The 13,333-nt window shown below is 45.5% G+C and overlaps 1 protein-coding gene across 1 annotated transcript in view; it reads right to left on the bottom strand.

Moving 5' to 3' along the window:
* Positions 1-1,886: 1,886 nt before the first annotated feature.
* ACSS1 (acyl-CoA synthetase short-chain family member 1) overlaps positions 1,887-13,333 on the bottom strand; it is a 55,423-nt gene continuing 43,976 nt past the window's right edge. Inside the window, exons 10-13 of the mRNA XM_019544028.1 lie at positions 7,870-7,997; positions 5,462-5,525; positions 4,631-4,749; positions 1,887-3,804 (exon numbers count right to left, since the gene is read on the bottom strand). Coding sequence (XP_019399573.1) covers positions 3,628-3,804; positions 4,631-4,749; positions 5,462-5,525; positions 7,870-7,997 — 488 coding nt within the window. The 3' untranslated portion in view covers positions 1,887-3,627. The remainder of the gene's footprint in view (positions 3,805-4,630; positions 4,750-5,461; positions 5,526-7,869; positions 7,998-13,333) is intronic.

Genomic DNA, 13,333 nt, shown 5'->3' with positions numbered 1-13,333 from the left:
TGCTGTTCTCCCATTTTCTAATGTATTGCTTGTCCCCAACTATTCCCTTCTGGGATCAATCCCAAGCACAGAAATGCCTAAGGACTTTGGAAGCTTTGTATAATCTAATATTCTAGGGAAGGAAATAAGTATACTTGAGGGCCCTGAGCCTGGAACCTAAGCCAGGTGGACAAACCATCCTGGAACCCCACTGACCTCAGTGGGGTTGTGCGAGTGTGACCAGTGACCTATACAGAACAGCTTTCAGAACCAAGGCAAGGCTAGAGCATGCTGAAAGATCGGGGTTATTATGCTTCATCCCTGCCAGTGTTGCAAGTCAGAGCATATTTTAATTAGAAGGGATCCTGGTTTTCTCAGATTTAAAAAAATCCCCAATTTTCAGATTAAAAAACATAACCCCAAATCCACATTTTTCCATGATTAAAATGAAACACTGTTAATATACCACTATATATAGAGGCGGTGTTTCATTTTAGTCATGGACAAATGTGGATTTGCAGTTACTTTTTTAATATGAAAATTGGGGATTTTTTTAAATCTGGGAAAACCAGTATCCCTGTGGCACCAAGGCTATGAGGAGTTGCATAGTATTTCATGTATATTAAGTGTAAAACTCTGCCTTATTTGGGGCTGCAGTTTATGCTGGCAATGTATCTGCTAGGAGATCAGAACCAAAATAGTATTTTGCCTGTTGTATATTCACACAATATGGAAAGGGCATTTCTGGGAGCAGTCCTAGCCTTCTGATTTCAAACTGTTAAAGGGGAGCACTTCTGCACTTCTGGCCTCTTGTCTCTGGGGATCCCCAGGGATCTGGGGGGAATCTATCAGGGATGAAAGGAGTGTCATACTCAGCTTGTCCTGCTTCAGAGTGGGAATACTCTGAAGAACTGCTCCAGACAGGATTGATCTTACTAATTGTACTGCATTAGAATTGTAGCCACTAGTAACAATCAATTTGTCTGCTTTTCTGATATGCAAAGGTACAAAGTTCACTCTCATGTACAAACCATGAGTTATGTGAAACAGGCAAACTATGGTCTGAGAAGGCAGATTCCACCATAAACTGCTGGAGCTTTGCTTCCACGATCAGCGACCTGGCATTGTAACCCCTTGCGGCCTAGCAGCTCACAGCTATCCTCTCCATAGGTTTGCAGACAAAACGTGCTGTTTGGTCTGCAACTCAGGCTGTGGTTGGTTTCAGGGATTGAGCACTGACTAATCATGTTGCCCTTTGTAAAGTCAGTCCTGGTTTAGCCTAAGTGAGGTCTGTGCTAGAGTTCCAAAACGTAGCTCAACAGCTCCAAATAGCCCACAGCAACAATGGCATCACTTAAACTAATGATTCTCAACCAGGTGCTGCAGAACCCCGGGCTGCCTTGAGATCCTTTCAAGGATGGCATAATAGGACATGCAATGTGAGCACTGTTAGGTGTGCAAACATGATTCACAAGGTAAACCCAAAGATTTCAAATAGGAATCCATAATGTCAAAACCATTCTGCCCTGCTGTGGGCTTTCTGAGTTCTTTGCAACAGAATAATTTCTCTAGTATTTATTTGTAGTAAAAAAAAGAGAGTGAAAACTAAGAGCTGGTATTTTCTGAAGGGTGCCTTGAGCCTAAGGAGGTTGACTTAAATATTTGATGTAGAAGCTGTTCACGAAGCACTAAGCAGGCTTATGCTCATATCAAGTCCTTGGACCAGCAAAACTCCCTCAAAAAAATGAAGATGATCAGACCCACAGAGTGTATTTTAACCCCTTCACAGGCAGAAGGAATGAGGGAAATATTTGGTTTTTTTTAATTAACCATTGCAGTTACAGGTGAGCCCTCCTAAATGCCTAATGTAAGGCACTATGCAAATGAAACAGCTATACCAACTCAGATGTATTTGCATGGCTATAAAAGACAGTATTTTCTTCCAGCTTGTCCCCATTCCCTTGGCTTTTGGTTCCCATTGTACCAAGACTACACTCCTCAAGTTGTTTAACAGTATGTGCCTTCCTCTTGCAGTCTATGGAACCCATGTCAGAGCTCTACCTTCAGCTCTGCAGTTAACCTTTCCCACGAGAGTGGAACAGAAAGGCAAGCTAGCATTTCCATAGCACTAGAAACCAACAATGGTACAGGAACAGCATGATACCCTGGTCCCCTGACTGTTGTATTTGAGCCCTCTCAAGTACTTTCAAAATTAGGTCCTGCTGTACTGGTGAAGCAGGATTCTCCTTCAGGGGATGAGGATTCTCAGTACTGAAGAGACTAGCCCAAGGTCACAGGGAGTTTGTTCCACTGGCAAACCTTCCAGCTGCAGCCTGCCTGTCCTGTTTTCCAAGGGTGAACAGCTGCCAGGCAGATCCTCAGTGGGTTCATCTACACAAGAAGCTTAATGCCCATTAGACTAATTCTACTGTACATTAGTGCAGCTGGCAAAAAACCGTGCTAATGCACTAATGAACAGTAGATGGGCATTAAGTGTTACAGAAAAAGTATTCATTGTGCTAATGCACAATAGCGCCAATCATGGCACATTAAGTTAGTACCTGTTATCACAAGTACTAAACCTAATACACCATAATTACAGCACATTAATGAACGTGTAGACAAACCTACTGTCTCTCAAAAAATCCAGCCTGGTGTCTCTGAGTTTCTAAAGGTCACATCTAACTATGCAGGACTGAATTCCTGCCTTGGTATGCAATCTACTTAAGTGAACAGCTCACTGAGGAGGTCTGGGGTGATGGGGGAAAGATGGAATGGCCTTGGGGCTAACACCCACAATATCGAGTTTCAATTCCTACCTCTGCCAGAGCCACATCGCTGATATGTGAAGTGCCATAGGGTTCAGGGTAAGCTAGTAGTGAGTGTTACTATCCACAGTATCTGGAAGGGTTCAGGTTTATCAGTGATGACACAGGGATAGAAGCAAATACCACCTTGAAGAAAAGCGTGGGAATCCCTGGCTCCCAAACTGGCTGTTTTGAATCACGTGTAGCCATGCCTAAAAGCATAATAGGGTGCCAAAGGAAATTTGTAATAACAATCAGCCTGTCTAATCCATTAACCTGTTTCTTCCCATTTCACAGATGATGTACACGGAATATGTACTATAGTATATGGCATTGCTGAAAAGGCAAAACTGGTGTTATTAAATACAACTACTTGAACTTGGAGGCCCAAGTCAACATGAAAAACTGAACAAGTGTTTCTCTGCTACTGTGTCTGGGAAGCAGTATTGGTTCAAGGTTCAAAAAGTTAACCCCACCTCAAGAGTCAAGGCTACATTACCAATGGGTTGTTTTAATGTAGCTAGTGGAAATCCCAAAATGCTGCTCCATATCCTCCCTAAAATAGTGCAAAGACACTTTCTTATGGCAAATTGATTAAGGCAGGTATCCTGGACACTCCTAACAGGTTACGTTTCACTCTTGGTATTCCATAGTTTCCAAGAAAAACAGAGAGGGCAGCTGTGTCTATGATAGGTCATACCACACATTGCAAGAAGCAGCAGCATCTTGTTCTCCTTTGAATGAGAGCAGTTTGGTGACGAGCCACAGAAGAACCATGTTGTATGGACGATTCTTGATGTTCCTTTGAATTTCCATTGGAAAGAGACTCCAGAACTCCATATTATGAAGTCCGCTGTTCACTTTTGTATTTTTGATAGGCATCCAATATTTCTGTGATGACACTTGGATCTTCCAGCGTGGTGATGTCTCCCAGGTTGCTGCCTTCATCAGCGATGATTTTCTTCAGCAACCTTCTCATGATTTTGCCTGAGCGGGTTTTAGGAAGGCGTTTCACCACCTGGTGAAGAGAAAGAAACACACATCCCAGTAGGAACTAGATAGAAAGATCTGAGCAACGCTTGCTCTGAGACACTCCCACTGGCACAGCCCTAAGGAGGCTCCCAAGAGCTTTCTAACACTGGCTAACAATTAGTGTTCAGGATGAAGGAATACAAGTCATGTTTACTAGATTCTATTGGGCTTATTACCTTCCCTTCAGTTTTGGCACACTGGTAGTTGATTTTAAAAAATCAGGTCACTTCAGATGCTAAGCAACAAAGCTAAAGCCCTCATCTGCAATCACCAACATTTAAAAAGTCTGGTCTCAGCATAACTCTGCACAGGCTGTGCACGAGAAGGTGGGCCTCCCTAGTCAGAGCATCACACAATACTGTATCTCAGCAGCAGTCAGAAGCAGGACTCAGGTCTTTGACACCCAAGCCATACCCATTGCGCTATGCTGCTTCTCCTGTAGAAAAGAAAGGGTTAACCATAACTACCATGGTCATAAAGAACGCCTGAGCAATGAGCCCAAAGACTGGATGGTTGGATGTGTATGGCATCCAGAGGCACACCTACCAGCTGGCACAGAACACAGAAACTGAGGCCTCATAGCTTCTTACCACTTGACTGTGCATATCTGAAATGAATCCTGAAGGAAGGCCTGTGGGTAAGAAAACTGTTGTGCCTAGGGAAAGACACCAACATGACCAGCAATGGACTTTTCTCGGGGACTGTCAAGGTTCAAGAGAACCTGGACACAGGGGGCATTACTGAAAAAGGATTAGTCCTGCTGAGCACAGTTACACATGATATTTTTTACAATTACACTTCCTAGCACTTACCAGCACATGATCAGGCACTGCATATTTTGCTATCTTGGAAGCAACTATTGCTTTGAGTTCTTGTTTAACATGTTCTGTCTGAACTGTGTCATCTTTCAACACTACGAAAGCAAAGGCACCTGGAAGGAAAGCGAACAGGAAACATGTGCTGCATGTTAGTGACTCAGTTCCAGTGGGATTAAGGCTAGATTGGCCATTAGTGGGGGAAGAGAAAACTGGAAAGGGACAGCTGCATCATGCCCGGACAGCAGAGGGAAGTGAACTCAGGTGCCCACAGGCAATTCTATTCTACCCTGTTCCTGAAAATCTATTAATGCATCTTTTGTGCCATGTGGCTCTTAGGACAGAGAAACAAAAAAAGGAGTGAGGAGAAAGACCCACCCATCTCTTTCATTAAGATTTTTAATGAGGATGGAAACGCACTCAGGCACCCAAGTCTACTTTACACACCTAGCAGGTGGAATGGAATCTGTCCAACAGCTCCCCATGGGGACTTACTCACCCCTCACCCCCTTGGCCTTTGCAAGTCTCTCCCTGAGGATGTCAAACTTTGGCAGCTGATGTCAAGCTAGATACCACGCTGAGATGCAGCAAGAAATCTGGCCTTTAATTAGCAGGGTCCTATACCATCAAAGGCCTCGAGTATCAAGACTAGACCCTTGAAAGGGATTGAGAAGCAGGAGGGGAGAGAGTTCAGGCCACAATAGTATCTGCTGGTGTGCTGAACTGGCCAATCTACCCCAGTGCTCAGTGTGCTACATAGGGCAGGAAGCTCCAAAAAAAAGAGTTCCAGCTGACACTTCAATTCAGGACTTGCTCTTAGAGACATACCTTCTCCTTTGATCTCATGAGGGTAACCAATCACAGCTGTTTCAGGCACAGCAGGGTGTTCATCCTTTTAAAAAAAAGAAATGGGGCAAGATATAACAAACTGCCCCTCTTTCAGACCTTGTACCACCCAGGGGCCCATCCCAACTGTTCTGGGAAATGCAGCACTGCTAAACAAGTACAGAGTCCCTAAGGAACTCTTTTGCCATTCTAGGCATGTCTGCACCATGAGAGCAGAGTGCTCAGTTTCACTGCTGAGGAAATATGCCACTCATCTGCCCCCAATTTGCATCAACCCCATAAATGAGGAACTTGCATTCCCCAGAGGTGCCCCAGGCTGCAGTAGGCCAGGAACCTAGACTGTATGAGCAGTGCGAGGGGTGTGACCAAGCCATCTTCTGGCTTCCTTTCTAGAGCTGGCACATGGAGTGGGAATGGGAGTGCGTAGGCCGGGTTTATTTCTACAGCAGTATAAACATGGCCTGTGTCCGTGCTTTGACAGCACAGTGCCTGGAGGCCAGCTTCCATTCCTGCTGCAATGAGCAGGAGCTCCATGTGCCCAGCTGGGTGCATCTTCACGAGACACTTTGAACACAGTAGACTAATTCTACTGCACATTAACGCAGTGGATAAAGCCTGTGCTAATGAGCTAATGCACAGTAGAATTAATCTACTGTGCATTAGCATCATGAAAAAGTGTGCACCAGTGCAAATGTGCAGTAGTGCCAATTATGGTACATTAAATTAGTATAGGTACTAAACTTAATGTGCCATAATTACAGCACATTAATGAACTTGTAGATGTGCTCACTGAAAACAGTATGAAGTTGCCTGGGTGTGGCTGGAGAGGCCCTCCTTTTTAAACAAGCTTGTAGTATTTTTGACATGGCCTTCTGCAAACAAGAATAAATCTGGAAACGAGAAAGGTCCTCTCTATCCTTGGAATGAGTGCAGCCAGAACCTGGTGAGGGTGCCCTGTCACAGACCCCAAGTGCAGGCCACATGGCAGGCTGCACTAATTTGTGTAGCTTTCACAGAGAGAATCAGTGTAAATGCAGATTCCAAGCTTGTAAACAGCCTCCTTGCTGACACTGGATATGTCCTGCTGCAGTCCCAGTGATTGCTGACCCAGAACAGCTGAATCTCCAGCAGAGTCCAGATCTACTCTACACCTTGGGTAACTGTTGACACTAGACTGAGGACAAAGATGCCACTCTGCATTAGCACACATCCATGCATAATGTTCAGGGCAAAGCCAGGGAGAGTTAGGCTCATCAATCTTCCAATGGGAAAGGGAGGTGCTGCTTCCCTCAGTGACAGTCTTCATTATTGAGGTACACAATAGTGGTTTATTCTGCTACAGTTCACTGTTAAGACTGACAGTACTTCTACACTGATGGAGCAGATTGTGTATACAGATTGAGCAAAACAGCATGTACTAATCCCAAACTGAAAAATGGGTTATGTTAGTTTAAAGTTGATTAAAACATGGAAGAAAGCCTCATTGTACCAGGCTCCTCTGAAGGGTACCCAACATGAAAATATATAGCAAGTGTTGTATTCCTTCATCCAAGAGCTATAATCAAAATCTGCAAATAAACCTCTTAGCCACCCCAGTGCAGAGGAGAGATTACAAATCACTCCTGAAATATAAACATGACTTTGACTTATCCAATTTCACATCTTAGAGCTGCTTGCAAGTGAGGCACATAGTGGAGCAAACATATTCAGGTCAAGCATCGCAAGCAAATGCTTTATAAGACTCCATGTTCTGTTCTGTGGGTTCCCACAACCCCTTAGCCACATGGTGGGAGAGCTTATCAGCTGGTGTACTTTGTTCCGGATTTAATGCTGCAAAGTGCTCCAAAAACATGCTCAGATATTGCAGAAGGGCCTGAGTCACAACATTTAGAGGAAAATACCAACTCTGTTCAAGATGTTGGCAGGAGAGGGGAAGTCTGATTCTGTGTTCTGATTCCCTCACTATCTCAAAATTAACATAACAAGGGCATAGAAATATTGCTGGTTCTTTGAGAAACTAAATGCCAAATGAAATCTTGCTGATCCAGCCAAAGGAGCTGCATTTATCTTTTCACAGATTCACTTTGTGAACGCCACACAACCCATAGAGGAACTGAGAGAAATCTCTTCACTAGAACTTCTTCAACAGGCCTTTCCATGATTGCATCATGAGATGGTTCTTTTCTTTAGCCCAATCACCCTTGCTTTTCCACCTAAGGTATGCGCAGATGAAGAGTTCAGGAGTAGCAACATTACCCCAACTGAAGATCTGGCCCTAGGAGGGGAGGTTCTGTGTGCAGGGGTTAAGTTAGCAGGGATCCTTGAAAGCCATGAACCTGTGATGTTTTCCACCACATGAGGATCTGGCCCTAGGCATTACTGAAAATTACCATTGCATCTTCAATCTCGGCGGTTCCAAGCCTGTGACCACTGACATTGATGACATCATCCATCCGCCCTGTTATCTGGTAATACCCTTCCTTGGTTCGATATGCACTGTCACCTGTGAAATAATAGCCTGTAGCAACACAGAAGCCACTGATCAGTAGCAGCTGGTACAACAATTTGGTTATTAGTATCTACATTGGCAAATCTAGGGTTTTGAAAAGGGAAGTAGGGGTGCAGATGGTGTGGGGGCATCATTACATATATCACAGCACATTTTTTTCTTGAAGTAAAAAGAAATTAGAAGCTTTACTAATATGCTATGGGCCCAGAGCTGTATTCAGTTTTAGATTGAAGCAAAACATTTATTGGAATGTACATTAAATTTGCTATATCATATTTAATGTATTAAAAACATAATAAATGGCACAAATAATAGAATATGTTGTTTCTTTAGTCCTGTAGTAATTACAATTAAATATACAACTCTTTCAGAGTCATAAAAGAAAATCCAGACTTCTTGAGTATCTTGAAAGTGCATCTAATACTTCACTGACAGTTATTTCCACACCTGAGTTAATATTAACTGGAGTTAGTGTTCTTAGCAAGAGCTAAAAATATCTGCAGGGCTGTGAAATAGCAGCCAGAAGCAGCTAACAAGCAGCAGCATTGCAGAAGAAAGTATAGTTTGATTAGTGGAAGATCAAAACCAATAAAAAAGGGAAAGGGCTATTAGCACCTATGGAATCAAGAGTTTAAAACAAATTGGTTATATTATAATGAGTCACTGTAACCAGGTTTGGGCTCCAGGGGTGGCCGAAATGCCCCCTGATGGCCACGTGACCATTACCCTGCTCCAGCTCTAGGGTGTCCTCCCCTTCTCATTCACCCACCACACCTTTGATGTAATTGTTTGATTGGAAGGGAGACTACCTAATGGGTCCTAAAGCAAGCCCCAGTTCCTCTAGATGCCAGCTAGTTCTCCCAGGGCACCTGTTAGCCCTAAGGGCTAATTACATGGCTCTGACCATACCTTACACTATGCCCATGCCTTGCAAAAGTTACCAATTAATGACTTCAGTGGCCACAGCCTCAATGCAATTCCAGGCCACCTCAGGCCTTTACCCCATTGGTGGGGCCTCAACCTTCTTGGCATCAGCCCCTTTTCTCTTAGTGGTTCCCTTAGTTTAAGCCCATTGTGCTGGGCTTGATTTCTGGATCCCAGACCAAGTCTTGCCCTCTCAGGTCATGCCCTGCTTGGGCTCCAGGCTACTGGCCCAATCTCACCCCTCTAAGACTGCCTCTGCCCTGCGTCAGACACTGAGACTGCGCCAGCTCCATCATCTGGGCCTTTGGCCCCAGTGTCCTTCACCCTGGGCCCCTGGCCCCGTCTTTGTTCCTCTTGTGCACAGGACCCCCCTGCCCTTGGCTCTGCCCTCCCTAAGCACTGAGCCCCCTGGCCCTTGTCCAGTCCTGTGGAAGCTAGGCTTTAGCCTTTCCTTCTCTCTCAGCTTGGATCCCCCTCCTCAGGTCTAAACTCCAAATCAAGGCTCTTAGCAGAGCTCTAAACTCTAGTGTGCCCATGGCACTCTGCTGTGGATTAAACGCCTTGTTCCCTTGCAGCTCATGATAAACAGCTTTCCCTGTCTGAGGCTCTCTCTGCTGCTCCTTCACCCTTGAAGTAACAGGAGCCTTTGGTTCCCTGTTACAGTCATGAAGTCACATGACTCCCTCATTGCTGCCTGAATAGAAATGCTGCTGCCACTGCCAGGCTGATGGTTTGAAACTTTGGGTGGACCAGGAATTAAAGGGGTGGGAGTGACTGCACCACTGTATCCCCACTCTCCTCCACCCCGGCCCCAGATGCCTCCCCAAGCATCTATATTGTCCAGCTGGGCCAGGTTTTCTTACACCTGCTGTACGGATAGGTAACAATACACACCACCTTTCTCCCAGCATAAGCGATGAGCCCTCTAGGACAGGGGTGGTCTCTAAGACTAGAGATAAACATCACCAAATGAACTGGGTCATCTGTGCCAAGATGTGTCCCTGTGCAGCTGATCCACTTCTTTGGGCAAAAGACTCATCACCTATTGCCCTGCCTATTGATGCCTTTGCACAATGGGCAAAGTGTTCTCCTGAGGTTTGAGGGGCCTGGTTCTCTGCACACTGGGAATTCCCATGCAGGATTGGGCCCCGACAGTCCTGGGAGTGCCTTCCCAACCTTCTCCACTTGCAGAGATGCACCCCAGGATCTCTGAAGCGCATCTCCATAAGCAGGAAAACTGGACAGGAACGCCTAAGGCTTGAGGGGCCTGATCCTGCATGGGAATTCTGGAGGTGTGCACCTGCCCAGGGTGACTGGAGAACGTGGGCAGCTTCGGGCTGCCAGCATTCTCATGCCATAAATTAAACAGACACCTGCCGCTAAACAGCAGCACAAATTGGTACCACCATTTGCAGCACAACAAGGAACATGGACATCTGTTTGCTTGGCCTTTGCACTACCATTAAAATGTTCATGGTGGCACAAAGACAATGAAAGCCAATATCTGTTTCCACCCTAACATTCCCTAAAAGCACAATGCTAGCCCTGCATGATTGTGCCCTCACTGGGACTTCTAGGAGCTACTAGAAGGCAAATATTAATGATCAATGAGGCACGCAAAAGTTCATGTGCTCCTGCTTCATCCCCCAAAGAGAAGTAACAGCCCCTCAGGCACCCACTTCTCCCTTGCCACGGAGGGAATCTCAACCCTCTGCAAGTCTAATGCCTGAAGTCACCACCCCAAAGCCCTTCATACACCCCTCGACCAGGGATCAGTGTTTACAGGTCTCATATCCACTGTGACCAGAGACCAGAGTTTGGAGGAGCCCAAGCTTCAAGACAGGCATTACAGTCCCAAAGAGAAGGCATTTCACTGGAATTCACCACCTCTGGGCTTGGCTGTCCTCCTGCCCTGCTGTGTTATCTTGGCCAAGTAATATACCTGTCTCTGATCTCTACCTCACCCTTGGACTTGGTTCCCATGATCCTAAACTCTTTGGGACAGGGACACAGATTCTTACCATGGGGTGATACAGCCCCTGATAAGAGTGAGGCCCTGACCTCATCTAGGGCCTCTAGTAACCCCTGGAAAATGTATACTAAATCTGACTGAGGACATGCACTACTAAATGCTCAGCTGCAGCAGTCGCTGGCAAGTGTCACTAAGACTGAACTAGTCCGCCGGCTTTTGTAACGCAGTCAGCTTTACCCATAAACATTGGTGTGCATTCATACTAACAGAAGACTTCTCCACTCAGGCTCCTGTTCCATGGTGAGAGTATGTGTGCATGGCAACTACATCCCCAGGCTTACCCAGGACAGAAAACATATAAAAGAAAAATGGTTTCTGCTCTGCTTTCTGTTTATGCTACAGAGATAAATTACATCCAGTGCCATCTGACCTGATGCAACAGCAGGCATATGTCCAGTCTCATGTCTACTAGAGGACATTGTGCTGCAGCAATTCACTGAAAAAGGAAGGTGCTTCTGCCTGACTTCTGGTAGACTAGCAGTTCCAATTTGAGCCATCAATGTTTCAGTTTATGCAAAGACACTTGCTCTTGCTAAGTGCAAAGAGCCCTGACAATGTTCCTTTTCATACTATCAGTGTGGCAAGGAATAAATGGCAGGGACCTAAACAGCTCTGGGGATGTATATGAAATATGGAAATCTGAATTTCAAGAAAGTGGCATTTCAGGTTAAGAAAGTTTAAGTACAAAGTTCAGATCTGGTGGGAGATTTCTAAATACTGGAGAACAAAAAGTTTACCTCTAATTTATATGATCCCCACCTATCTCAAACATTAGCTACACCAAGTCATTACACAGCACCCTCAGGAAGCTTGAAAGTATTTGTGCAGCAAGGTTCAATATGGCAGGGATGGTCAACGTGTGGTATAAGTACCACAAGTAGAACAGGCAGCTTCTGTTTGTAGCATATGGCAGACTGAAGTGAGGACAGGCAGGACAGTAATAGACAGGCCCAGAAGAAGCAGTCTAGCAGATTGGGCAGGGAGCACAAGGCTGGGAACAGAAAGCAGGGCAACAGATCACGCAGGGGAAGGAATCAGAGTGGCACTCGGGGGAGGATGTGGGCCTAATTAGCAGCATGCCTCCCAGAAAGTTTGGCCCCCACTACACTATGGCACAGTAAGATTAACTGATTTGCCTGAAGCCAGACAGTGAGATCATAATAGAGCTAGGACAAGAATGCAGGCATATTAAATCTTTACACCATTGCTTTACACATTAGGACACAATAACTATCTACTAGTTTGGATGAATTATTGAACACAAATACACACATCTGCTCCCAGACAGCGTGCAGCACCCTGCAGAGCCACACGGCACCCGCGTGATGCAACAGCTGCCACGAAGGTGCCAAGCGGGGGTACCATCCTTGCTGCCCCACATTGTCCCACACTGTGCAAGGGGGGGCTCTGCCATGAGCCCCCAAAGGCCCCGATTGCTGCTGCTACATTCAGTGAGTGCAGGGCTTTTTTGTTTTGTTTTGTTTTGTTTTTTAAAGTGCCAGGAGGCTGGGGCTGGGCAGGGCAAGCACGGGGCCTTCTCCCACAGCTCCTCCCACCCAGGGAGTGGCAGGCACAGCCAGAGGAGCCACTGGAGAAATTGCAGCCTCCCAGCTGTGCCTGCCTCTCCCCGGCTGATCTGAATCAGCACTGAAACAGTGTCGAAACTCTGAAACAGATTTGGCCAAACTGAAACAGAACGGCGATCTGAAACACCAAAACAAATCACTGTCCCTCCCATGTGGCCAAATCCAAAACGGAAATGAAACAGCCGTTTCACACAGCCCTTTTGGACACATGAGCTACAGGCTTCTGACCAGCGGCAGAAAGAAGACTGTGGGTACAGAAGTACTCTGTGCACATTTTACAGCGCTGTAATTTAGTGCACTTTTTACAACTTTAGAAAGTTACAGTGCTCTTAAACATGACAGCAGTGCAGTGTTTGGTGGGGACCCTCTGTGCCTCCCTGCTCTTTCCAGGCTTGGAGGTTGGGGGTGTTCCACAGCCTCCTGGAGCTTCTCCACTGGTCAGAAATGTGATTAATGTAAAGGATATTATTAAAGCACTGTAGGTTGCTAAAGTGCTGTAAAGCACTGTACTCATTTATAACATCCTGTAAAGCCATGCACTTCTGTTATTATGGCAATAAAGCACTTTAAATGGCAAAAAAGCAACTTCCATATACACCCTGTCAGAGGAATTGCAACATGCCTTAAAAATAATAATTGGAGCAGTCAACAGTCTGACATGAAGAAAGGTTTATTGGATCCTGACCAATTCAGAGTTTGAAGAGCACGTGAATTTTGAGACACGCTCAACAAAAGGGGCTTTGCTCTCTAATATGCTGGATCAGAACTGTGGACTACAGCTTGTCCATAAATCAAAAGTAGTT

Source organism: Crocodylus porosus, unplaced genomic scaffold (genome assembly GCF_001723895.1).
Source record: "Crocodylus porosus isolate Cpor-Errol unplaced genomic scaffold, CroPor_comp1, whole genome shotgun sequence".
NCBI classification, from domain to species: domain Eukaryota; kingdom Metazoa; phylum Chordata; order Crocodylia; family Crocodylidae; genus Crocodylus; species Crocodylus porosus.
The sequence above is the reverse complement of the archived record's forward strand: the minus strand, read 5'-3'. Positions and strand labels throughout refer to the sequence as shown.